Genomic DNA, 26736 nt, shown 5'->3' with positions numbered 1-26736 from the left:
CATCATCTACTGGGATATCATTCAAATGACAATTAATATAAGTGAGGCCATTTTTCCTATCGTTAAACGGCGGCGTACGTTCGCGTCATGACCTAACAAGCCCGTCTCTACTCTCTTCTTTCGGATCGAATCCAAAAGTACTTCTCCCTGTATTTCCTGTCCCGCTTTATTCAATCACTGATTTTCGCTCGCAGCGCCCATGTCTTTTCGACGCAACTACTATATTTCTACCGTCTAGTCTCATTATTTTCATTACCCTCATTATTCTCGGAGCGTTCATTCACATTTGAGGAATGTATATATTTCTTTAGAAGTATATGAGTTCATGTGTCTGTCTGTATGTGTTACCCTATTAAGTTGTGACAAAGTGTCGGCGCCATCGATTCCATTTTCTCTATCCTCACGGTGATTGTGTTTTTGTGCATTTTTGTACGGTCCTGTTGTTCTTGTTTATTGTTTAGTTTTATCGTCTGCGCACGCTATCCGTTTAGTTGTTCTTGATGCAATAATTGGTAGAGCAATAATAGTGAGACATCGATAGGTATTATTTATTAGTGACAGCGTTCTTTACACTTCTCGGTTGTATCATTTCTGCGTTGTTTATATTATTTCCTATAATGTATGAATCTACTACATATTGTGTTTCCTATCCACTTTCTTTCCTTTGTGGTTGCGTTTGACGTTGGTATTTCTATGGGTCACTTATATTGCCATTAGTTTCATAATAATTTCTACAATAACTGTCGTATAAAGCACTAACGTAGGGATTCGATCGTTCCCGAATTTCATAGTAGCAGATAGTGAAAATGACAATGTTGATAATACTCATGTACCTCATAATCATTCTTTAATGCATTTCTTTGTGTATAAACATTTTGGTAAAGATCGCTTTGTTTTAGCAGCTTCCTGGTTCTTAAGATTTTCGCTCTTTAGCTGTCACGCCCCTTCTGTGTCGTTTCATTTTCTGAAGTATTTCTGTAATTCGCCTTCCTTGCGTTTTGCTGAACTATTCATTATTGTTTTTCCAACATGCCAATCAGTACATTTTATAACATTTTTACTCACTTATATTTCATTAACGTTATGTCTGCCGTTATATTTTGTGGCAGTCAAATCCTTTGTTTCTATTGTCTTCTTGAGCCTCTTCAATGAATAATGTTATCTCATATATTGTTATAACTGTGATGGTTCTTTCGCTGCTTTTGTGTTGCGCTATAAGCGTCATATACACTTAAGGGAAGCGGTTCATTTGAAAAACGCGTTATTGGAACCTAATTAAACCAGCATCTTGAGCTTAACTGCGTGATTGGAAATCCACCACCAGTGAGCTATTTTAAACATTCTAACTCTCGGACCTAGTTCACTTTAGGAAATCGCCTGTTTTTAAATAATTATATATGAAAACATTGCATCTATTGCGACATACTTTGTTTTTTAGACACCAAATAAAAATGCTGCTATTATCGTCATAACCGGTAATCTACTGACATCCAGCATTTCTGCTGAATTTCCGTCAGCAGCGTTGAATGAATATTTGCGTGATAATAGCGGAAAGTTAACCTGACCTTGCCGATACCAGTTACGTTCACTTTATTTGCGATTTGATTTATTAGCAGTGCCCATTCAAATCCCGTTATTGACATATGAAATTCTTTCTTTCTCAAATATGTGTCATTTCTTAGAACTTCTTGTTTTGAATGGTCTACAAGACAGCTGCTGTACTAAAAAAATACCCTGCTCAAATAAGCTGAAACGTTATCATGTACTTAGCCATCATAACCTTATTTTCTGCATTTTTCTGAATTCTTTTCTTTCTGAACTCTTTATCATTCGTCCGGCTTTCGTTTTGCCGTTTCCCGTACCTCTTTTCTGAGTTCACGTATTATTTAATACGTCTGCCAAGGTAACTTTCCACAAGCAAGCTTCGACGTTTCTCTTCTCCTGCTTTCGAATGTTAGTTTATATTATTATGTTATTTCAGCTTGCGTCATGTTTGCTTGCTTAGCTTGATTTCCATTGTTGCAGGAATAGCAATAACCTTGACTTGATTGTTGCTGTCGTTGTCTCGTTGCTCTTCTTGGTGCAGTGGTTGTGTTGTATGGCCATAATTAGCTTTGGAGTCGTGTTTGTCTGGTTAATTTAGGTGCTTGTAGGGCGGCCCAAATTCAAAGCCGGGCGTAGGCACACTTTGTTTCAAGCTGGGAGGAACCAGCCGTCTGAAGCAATGCCCATCGGCAGTATTAAACTTAATAACTCGCCTTTTCAGGGTTAGTTTTGAAGATTGTTAGCGAATTCTGTGAAACTATTACATAATATTTAAGGGTGTCTCAAGTTCCTTTGTACATCGCAAGCTCCTACTACAGAATTAGACGCAACAACAATAAAAGAAAACAATACATACTACAAAAGAAAGTTTAAGACAAGCTAGCGCAACATACTCGATCTTTAAAATAATGCTGTTCTGCTGTAAATCCGCATAAACATCGCCCGAATATTTAGGTGCACACGTATCGAAAATAATGCAGTTGCAGCTTGCTTCGGATCCTTACCTAAATATAATTTGAAGTTCCGTCGATTCTATAACATTTGAACGCAGTAACGGCAAATTATAATTTACGTACCCACTCGACACGTTTTTCGTTCATTTGAACAGACACTGAGGCCATGGTCAGTAAAGTACAACCTAACTATATCGACAATTTACCTCTGAAAGGGATTTTGCAGAAGATTAATTACTCGCCATCGCTCTGTTACAGTAAGGCTAACGTTATTTTCGGATAATATAAGCGTATTTTACCTATTTACGTGAATTGCACGACGCCTGTATTCGATCAATGTTTGTTCTTAGATAGAGCCACACTAAGTTATGTTTCTATCTGTAGAAGTCGTTCTCTGCTTCTTTCTGTCTATATGTATTTGTGTATGTGTGCACATTCAGTTTTCAATGTCTTTTTACCTCTGGTATCACGACTCTATTGTTGAAGTGTCTTCGGCCTGTTAGTACTAGCTTATTGTAACAGTATTTCTTATAAACTTTTGAGCAATCGTTACCGTTCCATTCATTCGGTAAATTCTTGTTGACTTCAAACATTCGAGCATCCCAAACTGCCATTCTAGTCAAATTATGATGAAATGACGCCCGGTTCGTTGAGTGTCCTCATTGAATCAGACAGCCAGGCGGAAAAGCGAAACGCAAACAAGAAAACGTGTAAGAATGACAAAGATAGTTCTTTTAAAATATGAAAGGTTTAGCTAACATTTTAGGACATCCGTTATAAATAACTATATATATATATATATATATATATATATATATATATATATAAGGACGCGGCATCAGCGAATTGGCAAGTAATCGACAATCATCAGTTAGTCGTTGCAAACAAGTATTTTTAACAATTGTTCGTTTGCGTACGGTTTCCGGACGCAGAAAACTAGTCACTTAGTTCACATTTTCCAAACACCTGAACAGCTTACCAAATTGTGTGGTAACTCGTATTAACTCTTTATGAAGTATGGTGTCACTAATCTTGAACGTCACAATCTCTTCTTACAAACCATTTTTTGCTGTATTACAGATATATTTGTAAAAATTATTTTTTGCCGGTTTCCCGTAATGTGCGTTGATTTAAATTAATAAAAAATAGAACGTATTGAATGGCACTAAGACTTTTGTCTTTGTTCAGCCTCCGCCTAGCCGTATTTGGTCCGGCCACGTTTCCAATAGACGGTCATGCGATCCGCAAATGTATTCCTTCCCCAAAAAATAACAATTTATTAGAGGCGCTCATTTTTCTCATAGTTATAGATTCAATATTTGTGGCATCGATTGACCTAAAGCAGTTGGTTAAGCTGTAGCGCTCGGTTTTGAAAGGCGGGCGTCAGTGTCTTGCTTTCATTACGATTTTGGCGCACTTTAAGTCGATGACCACTTTAGAGATTTCCCTCTGTTATCCAACATTTATCATTTACCGTAATAATAACATATCTACTAGTGCTAGAGTCTGTACTGGTGGGTAATAATAATATACTTATTCTCGATAAGCATAATTATTGTAGTTGTTGCTCTTGTTGTTTGTGTTTTTGCAATGCTAATGATACGTAACCATATTTAGTAGAATACTTGAATAATACAGTACAATAATATATATACTGTATAAGTAAACGTCATATCTTGTGGAAATAATTATATAATAAATAGCCTAACTAGCAATCGCAGCTTATTTCTTCACTATTACATCATATTTTCATTTTGCTTACTACTATATAATAATATCGTTATTATTATTACTGATGTTGGTTGCTTGGCGACTCGCTTAATTAGTAGCATTTGTTGTAGTTCAATAATCATCTAATGTTACAATCAACGAGAGCTGTATATTCAGCTGTATAATCGTCACCACCGGTATCATTTGTAAAACATCTTTGTCTCTTTTTTTTATATTGTGAAGTGTATGACATTTCTCTGCGCAGATCGCTCTTGATACACCTTTCTACACGGCTAACTTTACCTGGAAAACTTCCGTCGCGTCTTCCCACTATTATCATCGTTATTAACCAAATACCGTCATCAGTATTTCCTTGTTGTTTTTATAATGCAATTAGTATGATCATGGCTTTATTATTTGCCGCCTTTATCGTCTGTAATTATCAGAATCATCATCATCATTGCAAGTGTCATACTTAATAATCACTCATCATTAATCATAATGATCATTCATCACCATCAGGATCATCATCGCCTTCCAAATATTTACTCGTTTGCACTCAGTTCATTCTTTTCTGCCCCTTTCTATTTCTTTCTCGATTTGTTTGTTTGCGTTTGTGACTTACTGTCTTCTCTCTTTTTCTCTTTTCATACGCTGTCTTTTACTTTTCTTTTTTAAACCGCTTAGTGTTTGTCCTTTCTTATTTTATTTCACGTTTCCGATTTGTTGCTGTTCTTATTATTTTTCTATACGTCATGTACGTCCCGTGGGGGCAAAGAGGTGCAGGGGTGAGATATCAGTTGTCAGTAGTGAAATTGAATGGTCAACGCATACATCGACTGACTGATAACAGTAATAATAATTATTCTTAGTATGAATATTCGTTTATCATTGTCAAGGAAGCTAGAAAGTTATGTGATTCATAAATTGAGTTGGATCATTGGAATGATCAGTCGAGCCTGCGATTTGAACTTTGACAACAAGAATTATTATAATAGCATTATTAATAATTTGTGTTGCTAATTATCGTCGTGATAATTTCCTTTGCTGAATATTTAAAGAATTACTGAATTTCTTTTTTTCGACTAAACAGCGCCCTCATTATATAATCAGATAGCATTTAGTTGTTTTTCGTTTATCAAGTCATGGTTTATATTTTTAGTGAAAATAATACTATTTGGCTAGTTGACATAATAATAGCAGTTCAGTAATTGATATATGGATGTGTATGAATACATGTATGCATGTAATTTTTCTTTTTGTTCATTGATTTTGCGTTACTTATTGTTGCTAGAACCTATGGTACCATTCTCTTGTTGGCATTTATTGTCTGATTGTGATTATTGTTTTCGTTTTTTTTTTTACTAGCCCGCCGCCTGAGCACAGAATAACGACAGTGAAAACACCACCACCACCGTCACTGCAAGGTGTTGTTATGTTTTTATTTCTTCTGCCATCATTTCCTTCTTTCTGTCTTTGTTTTGTTACTTATTATTATTATTTATTGTCCATATTATTAGCTCATTATTTTGTCATCAGTGGTAGTAAATTGTATTAATAATAATACGTAATAATATTAAGTAATAATTGTTATTATTCTTTTTTGTCTGTCATTATAATTTCCACTGTTATTATTCTCATCAATTTTACTTAGTTAATATTATTTTATAGTAAATATTATTATTGTGCTCTGTGTATATGTGTGTATGGGTGTGGTGTATATATAATTACTCTCTATTTACTAAGTTTATTATTAAACCTAAAAATGTCTAGTAGATTTGATCATTTGCCGCCGAGCTGCTTCAGACATAAGCCATTTTTCCTTAAAATTTACTCAACTCCGTTAATTACTTATGTCCTTTACGCCCCGCTGCCCGACCTGAAAATCTTGTTTTTCAAACACTCTCAGTAGCCAATGAACAGCGTCGTCGTTTTATATCTTATTTAGTTTCCTCCGCATCTTTTAAAATTGGTTTAGGCCTGTCTCATTTTATAACTATAATAATAGTAGCTCTCATGTCTTCGATGTTTCGCTGTTTTTTTGGACGACGATTGCGGTCCACGCCAAACACCTCATTACCATTACCAACAGGCTCCTTGCCAATATAATATAATCATAATGCATGTTGGTTGATCCTGTTCATTATACCCATGCCGTTAGGCTCGGTTGCTAAGAATCAACATGAGACACGACTACAGAACCTATGGCACCAAAATATTTTAGAAATATTTATCTGACTAAGGGTCAGGGTTCTACAACTAGTTTTCAAGTGAGAAGCAAATCCTTGAGTTTGTCATCCAGAAGGCCAAAAAGTTTAGGCTTTCTGACGAGGCTATAATGTCAACGCAGTTACGTACCCATATCGCTCATCACGCTCATCACTATAATATAAGATTAGCAATATCTCCATTTTCGTGGTCGTCGTCACCACGATGATCCACTAAATCATCAGTTTTCTGCAGTTTTTGGTTTTTTCTTGCTGCAGCTTAAGTAAATAATTGTGTAAGTGTGGCCAGAAAACGGCATATTGTGTGCAGGAGTGTATATCATCTGACCCACTGGAACTTGTAGATTGTTAGCGCTAACAGGAATGGTTGTACATACCTTAGACTACTATGTTTTGTGACTGCATTTCAAGTATTTTCAAACAGAGACTCACCCGATAATCGAAGCTAGTATGTGCTGTTATTGTCATGCTATTGCTGAAAGGCTCAATCGCTAACATTGTTATATCGAGTTAATTATTATATTATTAATTATCAGTTTTTCTTACTTTATCACTCTAAAATTAAAATATACGTTTAAGATTTGCTCTCTTGCAATTTAACACAATTCTACCTAACCAGATGTTATTGAGTAAAGGGAGGGCCAACCTATTAATATAATCGTTTGTAAAATAATTATTCCAGTAATTTTCGTTATGTACGACAAAGTCATGTAACAAAAGTGGACCACGACAGACCAGAGAACTCTAGCAGATCATAGACTTTGTTTTACATAACTTAAAACGAACTGGTTGTCGCGATGTTGATCTTTACAAAGCTGGCATCGTGTTCATTAAATACGCAGGAAGTAACATCTAACTGATCACACAATCACCGGAGTCTTGTTACAAAAGCAAACTACATATGAAACGACTGCACGTGGGTGCTGACTAAGAATAACCCCGCAAGCTAGTGAAAGGCTAGTAATCGCATAATGTTTGTGTGTGTGCGTGTGTACATAAACACATTAATTAATAGTAAATTTCGTTCTACAAACATCTGGAACATCAAAAAATAATAATATCTATAATAATACGTGTGCCCCCTGCTGTGTAGTTGCTCGTTCGGTCCCTGTTACGAAATGTATGTCACTCTAATAGGTTTTGTAGTGGAATTCAGCGGAATATTCATTTGTTCATTCATTCAACATCGGTATTATTAATGAGCAATAGTTATGAGGCTTCTTCGATGCTTTCCGCCCGGACTCTTGCTGACCGCTGCGTTGGCACGAGGAAGACGTTTATGGCATCTTTGCGTCAGTCGTCACCTGTTATGTGGTCAAATGTCTTCTCAAGCTTTCATAAGCAAGTCACTTTTTGTATATATTTATAAATATATACGCCTCTGCATTCCTCCGTGCTCTTTTTATAGTTGTCGCTAAGTGATGCTTGCTATAATGATGCACTTGTTCTCGAAACTAGCCAGAACCTTATCTTGGCCACGACGAACTGTAACACTTTAGTAACGAAAAGAATGTTACCCCTTCGTCTGGTCAAACCCCACACAGCAGACAAATCTAGCAAGACTTATAGTCGAGAAGAGAATAAGTGTGCTAAGCGTACTTCATTCTCGCATCATATTCAGATTAGAAACCTGCTTGCCCATACTGCAACCCTCATCCTGTTGTTGTTATCAAGAAGCGAGTTTGACCGCAATCCGATCATATACTATAGGGCTCACTTTGTGGAGTGTCATGGAAATAACCGAAAAAAAAACAGCGCAGTATCTCCGTTCTTTGTCTCAGTTGACCTCATGTTGCTACAAATCGGGAGGCATTAATAATAAGCTCGCGTTAATTCACTACCTTCCAATGGAAATATCGCTCGCATACTGCCGCCAGAGAGTAACATATACCTGCAATAGAATTTAAGGCTACATCCTATCTTACAAGCAGGTTGACTAATCCCCGATCATGTTAGTCAACCAATATGCTCATTTTTGGTGCTATTGCTGTTCGCTATTTACACTACGATGAAAGAATAGCATGTCTAGTAGCACGAGACATGCTATTCTCTGGAACTTCGTCACTTTGCTGGCTGATGAGCGGTGTAAAGGGAAACGAACGCTGGAGAATAATAATGTTTAGCAGAGCACTGTTCCTTAGCTCGTGGAATCATCAGCGCTTTTAAGATAAGCTGGTGAATGCTGTGACGCGATATTTAATTTTGGCGTTATTATTATTCAATCGGCATGCATTTGACTGTTTTAGTGCGGCGGGGTGTTTCCCTTAAGAGGTCTGACTCGAGATCCACTCGGTTAATCTGTTCCAGGCTGCCGTTGGGGTGTTCCGGATTTGCTGTGTTTCGATCCTGTAATCGTCGAGCTATGGTAACCTGTGTATGTCGCGTCGCCTTTACTTGCCCACCCAAAGTCTTGGTGCAACAGGACTTCTTCGTTTCGCTAAAGTAGAATACTTGATTCTGGTGGCAACTCTCATCACATACTCGCCGTAATTAAAGAAGAGGTTTGTAGAGGCTGAGGTTAGGTGTTGTTATTATTGCCACCGTTATTAACATTATTGTTATAATACTATTGTTACTGCCGGGTTCTCGTTTCAATGTATTTTCTGAAATATAGGTTGAATTACAGCAGTGTTACGTGTACTTAGACACGGCGTCCGATCTCGCCTCTCCCGGCAGCACGTGGAACAGCACTGAGATGAGCAGGCGGCGAATTGCTGATAGCTCGTTCTTAATTTCCTGCAGCTCGCGCGCCTGTGTGCGTGTCAGCCCAGTTAGGGAGTCCTCTAGGGAGACCTGTCAATCGGCAGCAACAAAGCAATAAAACTAAGTCGTTGCAACCGAAGATTGTCACCCAACTAGAAGTTTTCTTCAAGCGCTAAGGATAAATATCTTACGTTGGTGATAGTAGTTCACACAGGCCCAGAAAACCCAGAATCGGTGCAATTATATAATAGAATGTCCACGGTTTACGAAAAAATATAGCTCCCTTTCGGCATTTATATCGAGGTTGAGAGTATGCGTTGCCGTAATTATATATCAGCTTTATGTATGATGGGAAAGATTAATTTGTTTTATTATGTTAAAGTTCTGTAACTTGTGGATCCGAGTGACTCAAAAAATAGTTTTCAGTTTTAAATAAATCAGTATATACATATACTAGGGTGAATGTACCAGTCGGGCAGAGATAGCGTTGAAGTTGGATGCATTATTGGCGGAGATTCCATTGTCTCCGGGGTACGGGTCCGACCTCTGGTGATTCTCTCGATCCCGACCGTGCTCCCGAGGAAGTGTGTGGCTCCCTCGGTCCATGTTCCTTCGCACATCCGCTCCCACCTAATTTACACGGAAAATTGTCATATCAAAATTTGAAAGAAAGCAGATGATGAGTAATGAAGGCTCGTATTTATAGAAAAAAAAATAACATTTCGAGAATTCTGATCTTTTCTTGAAGATTTAGAATCGGTATGAGATTGAAAAAAAAGGTAAACTCAAATACGAACGGTACAAAATAATAATTCTGATGATATATGCTCAATTTGTCCTTTGTTTTTAAAAAATAAAACTTGTCTCTGATCAAACCGTATTCTTCCACTCGTTTTAAATTTACCTTTCCACTAAAAGATACCAAGTGAAACAATTGGGAAGATGATATAAACAAACACTTATATGATAATCGGATATTGCATAAAAACGTTTGTCCATGCTTCGGTGTAGATTAGTTCGTTTTATGTGGACTTTAGACCTGGGGCTCTGACTATGTTTCAATTTATGGAAGTAGTTACAATGTTTTTAGGCGAGTGAGAAGTCAATGGCAATACTAAAGAAGTTCAGACATAACCTTAATGTCCATGTGAGAATAAATTCTTAAATTCTTTGCAGGTAATTATAAAAGTTGCCCTGTAAGTATGAATATCTTGTCGTACCGTCCCCAGATCATGTCCGGGGGATCCTCGTTTGAATAACTCTTCATGGAAGCCGGCCAGCTTCCGATAATCGGGGTCATCTCCAACAGCTCCAAGGGCATCCGACGAGATCCCCGCGCCAGATAAGAGCGACTGCAGATCCATCATGTCATTTGTCACGTGGTTCGAGTCACGCACTCCGTCGTGAAAGTGCAGCAGACTGTTCAGGTCATCCAGAAGTTTGCCTGCGGTGAAATTCAATATCAAGCACGAAATATAATGATTTGCCGTTCGGTTTAGTCCCACATGTCGGTTCCTTTGTTATGCTTGAAAGCAACTTCCGAACTCGAATTACTACATGCGTGTACCTATTGTAAACGTCGCTGGTTGTTTCTAATGAAGTTTTCTAACCTCCTTGTGGCGCGGATGCCGCCAGATGTCCCTCGGACTGGGCACCTAAGTGCGAAGAATGAGCAGCCGGTCCCTGGTGGTGGTGATGGTTGGCGTGGGCGCTCATGGGCCGTTGAGGTGGCGGACCGCTCGTCTGTTGAAGATGCGTCTTGAGATCACCGAGCAGACCGCGGGGCCAAGTCATCGTGGACGACGGCTGCGAGTCACTTCCCAACGGGAGCACACCGTCTACGTGGTGGGCCCTTAAAACATGCGAAGAAGATAACACAGGCCATCTTGATTGAGGAAACAGCTCTAAACTCCTCAAAATGTCTATATCGCTTGATGGCCAAACTGTAAAAACAAGATTTTAACGTTCCTCCGCAACATGACTATCAATGAAAGGAGCTATAATAACTATATATTATAAGAATAAACCTTCTAAAGTAAATACTTCACAGCTCATAAACAGTAGCTTAACAGTTAAATAGATTGTCGATTATTACGAGCTGCTATTACCTGTTGAGCATGTGACTCGAGCTGGCCGTTGATGCCGCTCTGGCCCGCACGCCGGGCCCTCCATCTGAGATCGTCGAATCTAGCGATACAGAACTTTTAGCGTGCTGGCCAAGCAGAGTACGAAGGGTGCAGGCGGACGGAGCTGCGGACGAAGAGCCCGTCGACAATGGGATCGACTGCAAAAGTACTTCGTACTCTATGAACTCCGGGCGGGGTAACGGATTTAGCGGAAGTCGATCGTCCGGCACTACCCCTTTGGCGATCATCAACAGCGCCTCCTGGTTGTGTATCGTAACGCCCTTTGGTCGTTCTTCACGTGGCAGGTTAATATCGTGCAGCTTCTCAAGCTGTTCGTCGGCCACACCATAGACATAAAGTGTGTGCGATAAATTGGATCCAACTACGATAAGCCCCGTAGAAGGCTCAACTGCTAATAGGTCCGGAGATAGTATACCTGTTGGTATAAAGATTAGCACAACATAGGAAGAGAAGTATGTCAAAGACCTATGTATTACTACGGCAATGAGTGAAGTGATGAGCAATTGTTTAACTATATTGTACATATATTCTTCTGTCAGGTACCCGGCAAGCTCTAAGAGAGTTGTTTCAAAGTCGCTTTATCTCCGGTTTTATCGTAGCAGCGTAATCTGTGTTTGTGATGGCGGATGGGTCAATCAGGTAAAAATTCTACAAACAGCCCTCAAAATATAACGCTGATAATTTCCTGTAAAAATATTTGCTATTGGTACCGAAATGATGCTCAAGTTTTTTAGAATACTGATTTCTGTGGAAACTTTATAAACTTTTTCTTTTCAACTGAATTCTTTATAAAATAGGATTGATCAATAGATAAATGTTTTCATTAGGATACTTTGAACGAGCTTAACGGCTTTCGACTGTACGCAGAATTAAAAACAGGCGTAAAGCGACCATATTAAAATAGGTACGATGATCAGGCGCCTTCTTACCAGTGAAGGCGGATATAAGATTGATGTTATAAGCCGTGTAGTAAGAGACAGTAAGTATCAGCTGCGAATACACAATGATGTACACTATATCTGATTCTAAACATTGAAATAAAATCTATTTAAATCGTTTAACAACCTTTGGTGTCAATTTAAACTACTCTGGCTATGTAATAAAGTAAGAAAAGATATACATACTTTGCGAAACCAATAATAGTTTTGCAGAAACTATATTGACAGATCGAATAAATTAATTAGATTGCATAGATATTGCCAAGGTAATTTAGGTTTTAGCTTAAATTAAAATTAAACAAAAACATTTAAATAAACTGTGGTTATATATGAGACACGCGATTTCTAGGCAACAGCTTTTAACTAGTTAACAACGTGCAGATGCTGACATAAGTGCGCGGTGGTAAGGTCTCGTAATTCATTTATAGATTGCTATGTTTTTTTATCATACGAGCCACTTTTAACCGTTTTTCATGCCCTCTCAAAGTGCAAAGTCGTTCTCATTAAGATTCATTTACTGGAAGCTAGACGCTTTGGTATAACTACAGTAAATATTGTACAGAGAATGGCATAGCGGGTAGCGTATCCGCTTCATAAACTTAAGAGACACATGGTAATGTAAGGGTTGAATCCGAAGATAATGAACACCTCGGTTATTGCTCAGAGCTAGCTGTGTGATAAAATGCTTAACCGCGGTACTACACTTAAAAATCGAGTATTGCTGCAATATAAGGCTTTTTGCATAACGGTTTTCGGTTGAAATCACTATCATATACCTCAGATTTGCGCTTTCACATAATTTGAATCAGGAAGCTGCAGGTGTAGCTCAGATTATTTTCAAATCCTTACAATAAATCTATATTCTACATTTCAATACACTCTCAGCGATTTAAACATGGTAACTACAGCCTGCAAAACAAAATTTTACATTCTAAACTCTCTGTTTGGTGTCATATGAGGAATATTGTATATTACAAACTTTAAAAAGCAAACAGTAAGCATTAAATCCTATAGACGACGAATAAAGTATCCAATTATAATCTTCTATGAACTAATATTATTACATCAGAGCGGCTAAATTATTCTTTTTACCATTGGTTATAATCAGCATTTTTTAGATCGATGTTTACTATTAAACATTCAAATCTGAAATGTCTCCCCAACCCTGCGTGGCTCCGTATTTAGCCTTAATTAATGTTGAATCGTCTCAATCAACGCAGTGCGTTATGAAGGATATATATGATTCCTACACTTCAAAAAGTAAAAAAATTGGTCCTTCAACGGCTTGTTAATAACGATGGCATTCCTTCGTCAATAAACCCTATTTCTACCTGAATAAGGGTAAAAAGCTATTATTTGTATAGCATATTTTCATAAAGATTAAGTATCCACATATTTTGTTAGCTCACAAATAACAAGGAGCGGTTAAATGGCTAAAACTCCTTACCATAATAGGGCGCTCAAAACTGATAATATAGCTTTTTTTCTAGAAAATAATATCTGTACTGGTTAAGCACGTTTCACAATAAAAGTTACGTATACTTATAAAATATTTAATAAGTTATTGTAACCCATCTTTCAAAAGTAGAGATAATTATTCGTCTTGGCTTGATTGTCGTTAATAATTAGTATGACTAATTATTAAGTGATAACTGTAACGGGGTAATAATTGAAATACAACACAATTATCTTTATTCAAATAAACATTTCCATTTTGAAGAACTGTAAAGTCCGCTTATCATTTCAGTATGCTATAATTGCTAGTCCTAGTGGAAAAAAAATATTTTCAAACACTATAATTGTTAGGATTTTACGATGAAATCTGCAACTGAGGACTAGTAATTATATATTCTTAAGGTAAGCCCATACCTTAAATCTTGAGTTGCTTGTTTTACGAAACGAATAATCTAAGAAATAGTATAAAAACCATCCTTTCATAACCCATGTTATAATTTCACGTATAATAATTTTTGATCAATGAAAATGATTATATGGTGCGTCTCACAGTTGATTTCAAGTTTCAAACATTGAATCATTATATTCGATGCGTTTTTGTGTGCGAAATAATCGCATTGTAGGCTCTTTAGTTGGAAAATTGAAAACGCGTATTGTCTGGTTAAAGAAACCTTTCAAAATACGCTTATAATATGCAGAAATTTAAACAAACTATTTTACACTATTAAAACTCAATTCTGAAACTATATTCGATTCGCTTTATTTATCCCCTCTTATATGTCTTAGGTAGTTACAGTCCGTCAGTGAAAACTGCTTTGTTTTTCCATTATATACAACCGGCACAAAATAATAATTTATGAAAGTGATAGTTTTCGGTATTTCTTATTGAATTAGATGTTAATTGAATATATATACACAATACATACATACATATATAACAATTATAACTTCTCAGTCAAATACTTTATATTTTTCTTTTAATTTGTCTAGGCCATTAATTAAATGTATTTTTGGTCTCTTTATGGGAAACAAGGCGAAGAGCCTTTGTATCCGATAAAAGGTTCCACAGCATCAAAATGTCCCACTCTTTTTCATTTACAAAGAACCCAACTTGTGAATACTTATTCATCGATAAAGACACCGTTTCTGCAAGTATTCACTTAGTTGCGATTATAGTGACGAATACCATCAACGTTTCCTTTGTATTATTATAGAAGTGCATGAAATGCAGAAGGAAACCACTCACCAAATAATTCGTCCCAACTGCGTACTTCAGGTTTATCCGTCTCGGGATTCCACTGGAGTAAAAATAGCTGAGAGCCACCTTCAATTCCTCCGTCAGAATGTATGCTAAGAATTGCGTCCAAACCACCTGACAAAAAAACGCTTTCTAAAGGTTTTGCATCATGGCAATCTAATTGAATATGGAAATGCGCATAGTACACAAGTTTTCAGGACTTTAGCTTTTTGGGATCATTCCCCACAACCGTTTCATAATAATGCGAACTATTTTCAACTAAATCTATAGTTGCACCATATGCTACAAATACAACTTTTAATGGAACAATTTTCAGTTAAGTAAATCTCTCAGCTTACTGCCATTTCCCAACGCTAACAACAACAAATGTAGCGATGCAATTTGTAAAATTTTAAAATATTTGCAATGACAATCTGTAAAAGTAATTTTTATTTTAAAAGTAGAAACATTTAAATATTCTAATGTGAGTAGGATTTTTCCGTTTGATTTCTTTTTCCAAGTTTTTATTTGTTTTCACATTTTTCATTTTTTCAGAGCAAACTAGTAATATACTAGCAATTGCATGAAAACACATGCGCCCTGCCGTTTATTGGAAGTCCTTGTTTCTTGTCGTTTTAGACTCACCCCTCGAGTGGGCCTGTTGCTGCTGTTCAAGTAAACAACGCTCAGAGCGACTGCGTACAACCACTTGTTCCATTGGTAGCTCGACGGTGCACACAAAACGTTCACCCTCCATACTTTCGATACAACACACCCGCTCCAGACCCAGGATAACCTCCATTTCCGCCTGTTCCATGTCCGCGCACGGGATATTGTAGAACTGCAGTCAGAAAATGAAACAGCATTTGGTAAATCAGCCCTTTTGTTTTTCCCTTTTAAAGACTAGGTGTTATAGAGAATAAAACTCCGAAATAAGAAAAAATTAAAAACCCTAAGAGTTCCTGTGAAGAATACTATTGCGCCCTTTTTAGGATTGCTTAGCTTGAGTTCGAACCGTACTTAAATAAGAGTAGGAAGTAGTAAATTAAAGTAAACAAGGTATACAGAAGGTTTTTTCTTTACCTTTTACAAGTACATCAGCCACCTTTTGCCCAGCATTTTTTTATCGATATAAAATCTCTGCTTGGTCTAAAATTGCTGAAATGCTAGCGAATGTCTTCACTAGATAAAAGAACTTACCACGAGTGTGGACTCCGTGGCGAGAATGAGTCTCTTCCCGTTCTTGCTCCAGGTGCCACAGACAAATCGTGAGCCAGCGAACGGCGTAATAGTCTTCACCTCCTGCAGTTCGCTACTTTCCTCGTTAATTACGTAGATTCGCGCGGAATCCTGATAGCAAATAATGTTAAAAAGTTTCAGCAGATTCTATCAGTAATCCACATATGCGTCTCTTTGTGGTCGGACTGACGAGTTACAAAAAAATTCGTATTCAGATTGTTGTTAAATGATCGTGTGATTAACTGTAACATTCGCCCCGTTGGTTAATTCTTTCGTATATTATAATAAGTCAGCTAGGCAATCTAATCCAAGTCAAATCACATCAATTCCTGTAGTCTGCAATTGTATTACATATACTATCGAGTGATATGTATTTCTAAATAAGGATGGAATGTCAAATAACGGTATCGGACATGAAAGTAATAAATATTTCAAATTATTAATTACCTTAAAGACAAGACAAAATACGTCCCTTTCTGGGTGCCATAGATATCCCTGAAGGACTGGTAATTGAGGTAGTGCCAGCACGCACCTGAAAAACAGTTAATAACATACACAAAAATATTTACTAATATGAAGTACGATTTAACGATTTGATGTTTCAGTTGTTATGCCACCCAAATAGCGCAGAGATCTAACGCGGTCTTCATATCAAAAACTTTAGCAAGCTTTGATTGCAATGAATTGGCACACATTTCTTAGAGGTGTGTATGCAGTGACTTGAATGCACGTTTTATAAAACCTTCTAAATTATTGTAAATAAATTTTGAGCAAAAGAGTAGTCAATTCAGTTTGATCATGGCTTCATTAGCATGGTTATAATGATGATTACCATTTCGAAAAAGAAAGCGTTCCTCCCACCGTGCCATTCATCCGCCAAATGGATAATTCCAGGGAGCCATCATCTACGCGTTCAGCCAAAACTGAAAAACATGATTAACCTCTATGTCAAGCTTTTACTCTACAACCTATGACCGATACATCAAATTTCAATACAGTAATATTTTTCTATTGTTCATCTTCTTGGAATTATATATCTCTTACTTATATAATGCACAGTAAAGTGCGTCAAAGCGCAAGTGGCATCGGAAACGCCAAGCTTAATTCGCTTTAATACCAGCCGACTTCAGATATTATTGTTTCTTTCAAGACAACCAATAGTACTTAAATAGTTATTTTGAGCGATTCTTTCGAAATTATATGTGATACGGTAGCAGTTGCGTAGCGTTGTTCTCCACACTTTACAGCTTTTAATGTAACCAAAGCTGTAGGTTGGTCAGGTAAATGAGTGTTCGCAATATCTGTAAGTGTCTATGACTACTATGCAGGACGTGTCTACTTTATAGAGTATTTTTTACACTATTGTCACTAATGTAAACAACAAAATATATACTTTGTAACTTAAAGGGGGCATCCATAAGAAAAGTTGTATTCAGTATTAAGGTTTGTTTTTCTTATATTATTGTAATACTCTATTTAGACGTTGTTTAAAGTTGTTTAATATTAAGATCCCTAAATATCCGCAATATCTTGGACACAGTTTTCAATACATTGCATACCTTCAGCAAAAGTATTGGTTTTAGGCACCTAATAAGCGTATTTAATAGACATCTTATAAGGTTTGGAAACTAAGCTGCAAAGGAGTTTTGGTGTAGTTATGTTTCCATCTCGACCATGCTGATTTCGGAGCAGATCAGCAGCTGTAATTGAGTGATTTAATGATAGCCATTAAAACGCAGTTGGACTAAATTGGTACTCGCCATACCCGAGATGTATGGAGGCCACTTTTTAGGGCTGGAGTAGCAAAGTCCGTGCACGATTCGAAAGAGTCCGAGCACCTGATGTCTACAAAAATGCACTTGTCCGTGGCCTCCATGGCCTCCATGGCCTCCATGAGGTACAACCGCATTTTTGGGCGGCTGTAGCGGCGTGATGAAAACGCAGTCCCCATCCGCCCATATAAGCCCCACCGTACAGTAGAAACCTGCAATCAGTAACAAAGTGTATACACAGATTTACAACATTTGAGTGGTGCATGTCTAACTCACTTATGGCAAAATCATCAACTGAACCTGCCTAATATTTGATTGGTATTTTTAAACAAATACAATTAACTCACACATTGTGTGCAGTTCAGACATTTACTCTAAGTAATATTTTAGTAAATCCATCCCGGCGTACTGTGCCAGTCGATTGAAAATTGTCAATTCAAATGGGCCGTATTCTTACCAGTTTTAAACACCTGGATTTGATTATGGATTGGTGTACAATGGTTTTTAAAAGAAAAGTTTTATACTGCTTTACTCGCTTACTAGATGTGAGCATTATAAATTGATGATTAGTAGGCGTTAGAAGTTCCAAGCGGTTCCAAAAAATCATTTTCACCACATAAGGGCAATTGTTAACACCATACTTGCTTTAAATGATGCAATCCAATCGGTTACATTCCATTAGCCCTGAATGGAACACTTTCTGGATTTATCTAAACCTATCATTTAAGAAATAAAAAAAACTAGAACATATTATAGTTCTTAGTTAGACTAGCTGAGAAGGCTAATCCATTAGGTGATAATTACTTTAGGTTACTAAATGTTTTCTTTCCTATTTGTAGCTGAATTTCAGCTACGGTGTAACAAGCGATATACAATGAGAATAGATAATTTCCACAGTGTCTCTTGCCCATAGATATTGGTGAAACACTGCTGCGGAATATAGTAAATATTTTGATTTTGTTAATCATAACTTCCTCCAACCTAATTTTTTTTCGATACATTATTATTGTTGCGATTAGCTTATCGTATCAAATATCAGAAACACTGCAAAAAATTAATCGTTTTTCTATCACATATGATTCAAGTATATATCACTTACATTTTGTAATTATCTTTTATCCTTCCCAAGTGTATGCTATGCAAACGCTAAATATGTCAGGAGTAGTTGTAAATGGCTTGCACTTTAGGTTTATTTAAAATGACTAAATATCCAATTGGAGCAACGCATGCTTTTAATGAATTCGTCTATAGGTTCTATGCAAGTGACTATCATCTCCAAATCATCATACCAAATCATCATAGAAAATACTGCTATTTTCCATAGGTGCTAATTTAAAGGGCGCGTGTCTTTCTTGCCCTTACAAATTGAGCTATTAAGTTATTGTGAAGTTTTTTAGAGGGCGGTGAGATTAGTTTTCGAGTGCAGTCTTGCCACTCATACCCCAACCACTGTTAAAATAACAGCAAACAGGTTGGACCATAAGAGCAGACAGTTAACAAAAGCAATATAGGGAAGTGATGTTAGAGTCGGCAGCAGCGTATTATTATGCAATTAACGAGTTAATTTATGAAAGATAAATTATAAATGATCACATGATCACGATGCAGCGTGTCAGCGATTCCCGTGTTCTCAATTAACAGTTCGTAACACAGTGGGTGAGCATGAAACTTTTAAAGTCGCTTAGTTTAGCTTCGTGTGTGCAGTTTTGGCGAGAAAATATGATGCTGTAAATTAGAGGCCCAGAACCCTAATCAACTCAAAGAGTTTCTCATAGACTCAAACGCTACCGAATGAACGTGCTGGTATATACATAAATAAACACACAAGGTATGCGCGTTAAACTGAGGCATGTTTCGGAGGGTATATTATGTGTAGTCGCAATGTGCTCTTCTATTATTTTTGGATCCAGAACACACTCAAGTTTTCCCAAAGTAAACCCATGCATACATTGTAGAGAAGGCAAGAAATTCGTGTCCAAAACGTAAGCAAAGGTCAGTTATTGCCAAGCTATGTTGCCGCACCGACTGCCACAGAGATTATGAACTACCTCTTGCTCTCGGTCAGCGATCCCGACTTGCTATGCTTACGCGTCTTCCGAAGAAGAGTCCGGGGAATTATTTTTCAAAGCGGAAAACCTATAATAGTGATTGTGTAAGGAGGGCTAAAATACTTATCAAAATCATACGAAAATGCATTTCTCATGATCTAGTAATTATTTGCAAAAATTAGAGATTGCTTCTGAAAGAATAATATGTATCAAAAATCCAGTCCTTCAAATAAATCTTGACGGTTACTTAAAGCGTTTGCGTCTTTTAGCAGGTTGGTCTTTCGAACCCTCGGATTTTTGAGATTTGCGGTGTACTGTCAGCCCAACATTTAAATCTGCCAACCTTTTTTGTGCCTAGCGTGTTCAAATTAGACTTCAGTTACGCGCACGGTTATATTTGTTATAACTTCTCCACAGATTTGGAGAAAGAATTTTTATAAATGGCTTGTAAACGTGTTAGACATCCTATTGAAGCCATGATCGAAGAAAATGACATTTAATAAACACGTAATAGTGATGTCCCTGCTGATACACGTAAAAAATCTGTTTCAAGTTTCAACTTATAAGCAAATGGCATCAATTATATTTCAAGTTACCCTATACATAAGCACCATCATACGAATTGCCTCTTTCTCTACTATGCGTCTGCTTCTTTTGCAGTCTGATTCCACATCTGTATAAATATATTACAGGACCTGTCCCTCAGTTAACATTGATAATTTATGCATTATTTTTACTGCTTCTTTCAATTATATTTACAAGGCCACAAGCTTCTCTTGACTGTACATTTTACACTTCTAGTGTTTCAACAGTCTACTGCAATGTACTGCTTTATTTCTCCTCCTCCTCCTGATATTTTTTTTCCTAAAGCACAATTTTTTTTCTTCAAGTAGCGTCAGGTGAATCCTTTCTCTAATATAGTAGATTGGCTGTCATTCTTTTAAAAAAGTATACAAATGAATGTTTCAAGGACCCAGCATTTTAAGGATATTGAACGTCTTACGACAATGGTGCTGTATTTCATCTAGACATTGGTACACTTCTGCCGAGCCATTAATTGCCAAACTAGAATGTTCATCTATAAATTATTCAGAGAATTTAAATTCTAATGAATAAGGTGAAACAGAAAGGATAACTTATTGAATTGAGAATAATTTTGCGTGGAACGCTACGCAAAGTGCGAATCAGTCTGTTACGGCCACTCTAAGCTATGCTACTTTCTAAGGTAAGCGAGCTAACAGAGTAATAATTCCACAGGGAATATAGTAAAGTGCTACCTAATACGTGCAGCACGCAACTTCTGTTCTGTTCTGAAAGAAGTGATACTCAACTGCAAACACACTAAAGATGCTAACCAAGCTTTAGGGGTGCTGAAAAGCTAATACGTGACGCTGCAGTGGCAAAGCAACAATTGCTTGACCGACCTTGGAATGGAGACTTAGTTGAAAAGGAACTGGTGGTGGATTAAGGAAGTTGGCTTTCTGCAGATAGCAAGGCGATTGGCATCAATGTCATCAATTAATTATACATTTGTGCCTACACCCAACGATAGCAACGTTTTTTCCAGGCAAGAGAACTAGCTAGTCCCTAACTTTTTTTTTTCTAGAGTCATATGCTCGTTTAGAAAAAAATGTCTATTCTGCCCTGAACCATTTAAACTACTGAGGGATACTGTAAACCGAACCAGTAAAGGTGCAGTGACGACCGGATGAAGTGTTTCGTTTAGCAGGACATTCGAATAGCATAGTTATTAGGTTAAGGAGCATAATTTTAAATTACATGCAGAAGGTCGATAGTTCTACTAAACGGATGCAAAGCAAGAAGCCGATCAAGTACATTAGAAGGCGGTTTATTTTGGTTTGTACGTTAGCGATTTGATTCACGGTAAAGTTGCAAAGAAACTTTATTAGGGTTCTGTAAATAAGCACAGAAGCTGATTATAAAAAAAAATATATGATATTCCAGTCTTACAGTCCGATATTTGCAATCTTGTTGGCGAACGTTGTGTGTTGTTTCAAGTTGTTTATCATTTTCGGCGGCTAATAGACGCATCTGAATACCTTATTTGTAACGACTCTACGATGCTTTCATGACGCTGATAGTTTCCTTTAACACCGACGTTACTGCTAAACTTGAATGTACCATGAAATAAACTCAATTTTCTATAGTTTCTTTAACTTAGACTTTATATAATTCCGCTTAGTGTATTTTAGTATGCATTTCGGCTCTAGTCGAAAAGACGTCTTTAAAAGACTTTAGATGACGACACTAGATTTTTATGATACGCATGATGATCACAGAACAGTCGTCCTGTTGTAGATATATTACACTATTTACCAATAATATTTTGGTGCCAGAATATTTATTAAAACACCATTTTTTAATAATACGTGACACTGGAATTCTAAATCTCGCTATTGGATGCATATCTTATATATAAATGAAATGCTCCTGGGTCCCCCGTAGAAAAGGAAATATAAATTACAATTGTAAGCTGAATAGTTCAGGCAGGAAAATGGACAAGAGGGAAGGAATTGCACTAACAACATCTCTTCCTCACTGCCTATGGGGGCTCTTCCACCCCCTGTTGTTTGGCTGCCGCATGGAAGAAGTTTGCGTTAAGGAAACCGGGACCATGGTGTTTAGTGAGAATGGAAAACAACTCGAGAGGACCCATGAAGGGATGCAAAAAGGAAATCAAAAAAGAAAAGCAAAAATAACGAATTACAAACTTTCCCCTGAAAAGCGAACAACGAAGGAGCACTTAATTTGGGGCTTGTAAGACACACTCTGCGCATCCCCGTATTTTACACAATGGCCGCGACGTGCAGCCCGGTACAGCTCCGTTTAATAGCCTCAGCAGAGACGTGCCTACATCACACGACCTCGTCTCAACTTAAAATGCGACTGTGCATTCCTTTAGGGTCTTAAAGCCTAAAATACGTATTCGATGTAAATACAATAAATACATTGTGTTTCTATAGGTTTGTCGTTCTTGGCCACAATCGACCACGTTTTACCCAGCTTCTATGAAATGAATTGAAAGCTACAATGGAGTCAAGTGTGTATTAAAAATAATTTTTTTCGCCTAAGGACAATTTCTACTTTTAATTTGTTAGACTGTTGGGTACATATTTTGAAAATGAGCTGTCCACTTATCTAAAAAACAGCAGATTCTAAAATGTATTGGATGGCTTACCTTGCAACTGTTAATCCCTTGAAACCAGATGGAACTGAATTCTTGTCCTACACGCATTCTAATCCCCAACAAAACTATAAATTACCCAGCGAACTCCACGCGCTTAGAAAAAAAGCCTTCCCTAAAATTGGACATAATCTTTTGTCCTAACCGTACAAGATAGATTGCCGGTGTTACGTTTGGAAAGCAGTACGTTGAGCCGATACTGCTGCTATATTTGGATTTGTACCCTCGTGTGCTATAATATCATGTATAATCTGCGGCAATCGAGTCTAACGTCGATTGGACTTCTGGGATGGTTTTTGCTGTGTTTGTTTCTCGTCACGTCGCCTTCATCAGCGACTCGTCAGCGGTTGGTCTCTAGCCTCCACTCCCCTTGACTCCCCTTGACTGAATACCCAGTCCGCCTGCCCTTGCCCTGTACCACTGCTCCCTCAATCAAAAGCAACGAAGCTTATGGATATTTTCTACTGGAATTTTCACTAGTAACTAAAAAAACGTTGTGAACTTGAGAACACTGCGACGTTCTTGCTCTTCTTTTTGTTGCAATTCAAATAATGATTATAGCATATGAGAAACCCCTGCATAGATTATCTGATTTTATGCTATGGGCGATTCTTTCACCTTTTCTTGCACCCTCTCTCATTAGCAGTCAATCTGACCGTAGGTGAGCTTGCCTTTTGTGACACAGGTACGCCTTAATCTTGCAGCAAATAGATGTCATTTGGGTGATTAATAGATTACTTACAGTTTTTGAGGGCGTTGCTGCCCGCGCGGCGGATGCGGCAACGCGAGAGCTCCATAGCCCCCGGGGCCCGCGCGGGCCCTCAAATCGCGATCAAGATAATGGCGGCGGTGCTCAGCTTTGTTGTCTTCTTACGCGGTCAGTCCCAGTCCGGCGCGCAGTTAGTTCATTTACCAGTCGTCCACTTTTCAATACTATGCACTATCTGTGCTTGCACATATATTCAACAACCGCAGAAGAAACTCGACCATAGCGCAACGCGGTACTCTAAAACCGACCTCATCATCGCATCTTAGCGCGCACGCCACCTCATAGAGTAGCATCAGCAGCAGCGTGATAAGCAATTGCACATCACATGGCCCACATCGCTTCAATAGCAGCAGGTATCATTTGCATTCTCACATTCACTAATTCTTTCCTTTAAAAAGTGTGCAATATATTGCTCAAAAAGGGGGATTTCCGATTCGCTTCGTGCACGTACTTTCAGATAACCAACGAGTGGGAATTGCAGCTACTTGATTTGGCCTGACTGGCCGTTCACTCACACGCTGAGAAAGGTGGTGGTTTTTTCAGATGGTGGGTTAGAACAAATCAAACAGATCAGAGTGATCTGTATGGTCCAGACTCTAGTTGGCCGAATGGCAGGACCTTGCAAACAGAGCCTTCACTCGGTTGGACGGTGATTGAGGAGGAATCAATCCCACTCGAAAAGGAAGAGATCGTTGTACCTTCGGATCGCTCTTCAAGGCTGCCTAGGACGGACCCATTCAGCCCCCGAGCCTGGCCTTCCGCTCACTGTCTGCTGCCTGCTTCAGTCTGCTCAGGCTTGCTATCTCGATGTTATGGCCGTCCAGAAGCGGCAGTGGCAGCAGCAGCAGAGGGATGGCAGGGCATAGCCGCACGGCGCCCACAGAAAGCCCTACCTCTCCGAGAATCTGCGGGCGAACCCTCGAGGCCACAGAATGAACGAATGAGGGAAGTAGAGGCAGAGAGAGAGAAAGAAAGAGATACCGGACGGATAACGGAGAAGCCGTGAGTGAATCGAGTGTATGTGGCTGTGCGGACGCTGCGTGTGTGTGCATGTAACCATGAACAAGAGGACGAACAAACGAAGGCACGTATGTAAAAGTGAGTGGAGTTTTCGAGGATACTGAGAGCGGGGGGTTTACTCCTTCGTACCACCAACGATCAAACTCCAACAAACCCTCTTCCCTCTCCAACAAACACATACACACAGACGAATGAACGAATACATATTCACTCATACACCGTAGATAGAAAGAGATACACGAACACAATGAACTTGCTCTACACACCGTCGTCATGGTGCGGCACTATGATCAACACCGCCGTCACCGCCAGCAATACTTCAGCGGCCTCTGTTTCTTCGCAATCTTTTTCCCTTAACAGAACAAGTCACCCTGTAGCTGATCTACTAAGGCTGTCAAAGGAATATATCGCGGCTCCCCTTTGACTAGGCCATACTAGGCCAAGCATTCCTACTTATCGAGAGAAGAGGAGCCATCGCGACCACCCCTCCCCCTCTGTAAGCTGTGATCTACTTTCTCTCTGCCCTGTGTCTCGTATTTGACATGCCTTTACCCTTTCTTCTACTGCTATTATTGAGAGAAAAGGGAAAGGGTGTAGGATTTGAGGACTTCCCGAGGTATAAAAAAAGCATGATGCCCGCCTATTTTGGAAAATGTTCTGAACATCGTTTTAGAAAATAAAAATGTGCAGCCAACTGGTTATGCAGTAACTGGCATTAATTTCTCGTGGAAGACTAAGACAATGCGATAAGACCTGTGTAGTTCAAGCTGATCCTACGGCGTTAGTTTTTAGAACATTGTAACATTCCTATTTATAAGTAAAAATGGGTAAGAAAGAACGTAACAATTAGTTTATCTAAGCATATTCTAATTTTTAGACTGGAGTTTTAAATCCTAAAAACGCGAGTAGTTTTGTTTTAATGCAGAATACGTCAATGTTTTTAAAAACACTGTTAGTTATACAACTGACCTAAATGATATTTCCGTGAGCACTATAGATAACCGGCGGCCAAATGCTAAAAAAATACAATAAAAATAAGAAAATTGCTACATGACATTGCTTTGCAATTATTTGATCATATATATAAAATAGCCGAACTTTTAAACCACACTACGGTGATGTGCATAGCAAAATCCATAGCGACCTAAAAATCATTAGTAAACGCAAGGCAGACACCAAATGAGCCGATTCGATGACATACAGTTTTTGCCTCATTGTTATTATATAGAAATTGTCATTATATAGAAATTTTATAGTTCAGATCAAGCAAACATATATGCATATATATACTACCGTGTTAAGTGTCGGTAGCAAAATAAGATCATTCCAATTCGCAGATTGAAATGATATTATTTTATCAAATAAATAAGTACTAGTACAAATCCTATTAAAGGCGGTTTCAGAGGAGTTTAAGCCAGGGATGTCCCTACTATTAAAACTTACTTGGAGCCGGCATTTTGGGACTACGAATTCAAAAATAACATGACCATGTACGGTAAAAGCGGACCTGGTTTAGAATTGAACACCTGACGAGGAAAGGACCACTCTAAGATTCTATATAAGCCACAAAGAAATATGCTCTCCTGTAAATAAGACCGTTAGCAATGTTTCAATGACATCAATCATGACAATATAATAGAGCTTTATTGTAGTGCACACAGTGTGATAAAAAGTTTCATAGTACTCAGGAAATGGTAAAATTATATGGCACGAAATTATGTGGGCCACTCCATATTTTCGATAAGGAAACGTTGTTTGTAAGAAATA

General features: G+C 38.0%; 1 protein-coding gene and 1 long non-coding RNA gene across 2 annotated transcripts; one reads left to right on the top strand and one right to left on the bottom strand.

Annotated features, from left to right (window-relative positions):
* Positions 1–521: 521 nt before the first annotated feature.
* LOC111247143 (WD repeat and coiled-coil-containing protein-like) lies at positions 522–25443 on the bottom strand. The gene is made up of 12 exons (XM_022797749.2): positions 23923–25443; positions 17921–18139; positions 16988–17078; positions 16603–16687; positions 16117–16266; positions 15562–15757; positions 14926–15051; positions 11248–11701; positions 10750–10991; positions 10360–10583; positions 9608–9769; positions 522–9229 (listed from the first exon to the last, which is right to left on the bottom strand). The coding sequence occupies exons 1-12, from the start codon at positions 23975–23977 to the stop codon at positions 9068–9070; spliced, it is 2166 nt and encodes a 721-aa protein (XP_022653484.1). The 5' UTR covers positions 23978–25443; the 3' UTR covers positions 522–9067.
* On the top strand, positions 4919–12350 carry LOC111247144 (uncharacterized). The gene is made up of 4 exons (XR_015325276.1): positions 4919–5060; positions 5577–5635; positions 8744–8937; positions 10316–12350. It is a non-coding gene; the product is annotated as an uncharacterized LOC111247144 (long non-coding RNA).
* Positions 25444–26736: the final 1293 nt, after the last annotated feature.

The sequence above is a fragment of the Varroa destructor genome, unplaced genomic scaffold, assembly GCF_002443255.2.
Source record: "Varroa destructor unplaced genomic scaffold, Vdes_3.0 BEIS01000003.1, whole genome shotgun sequence".
Classification (NCBI taxonomy): domain Eukaryota; kingdom Metazoa; phylum Arthropoda; class Arachnida; order Mesostigmata; family Varroidae; genus Varroa; species Varroa destructor.
This window is presented reverse-complemented; position numbering and strand designations above follow the sequence as displayed.

Coding starts and splice junctions, on each gene's coding strand:
- LOC111247143 (XM_022797749.2), bottom strand. CDS start 23,977: ATGGAGCTCTCGCGTTGCCGCATCCGCCGCGCGGGCAGCAACGCCCTC. Junction 16,267..16,602: donor TATTTTGTCTTGTCTTTAAG/GTAATTAATAAT, acceptor ATTTGCTATCAG/GATTCCGCGCGAATCTACGT. Junction 11,702..14,925: donor CAGTTGGGACGAATTATTTG/GTGAGTGGTTTC, acceptor TTATACCAACAG/GTATACTATCTCCGGACCTA.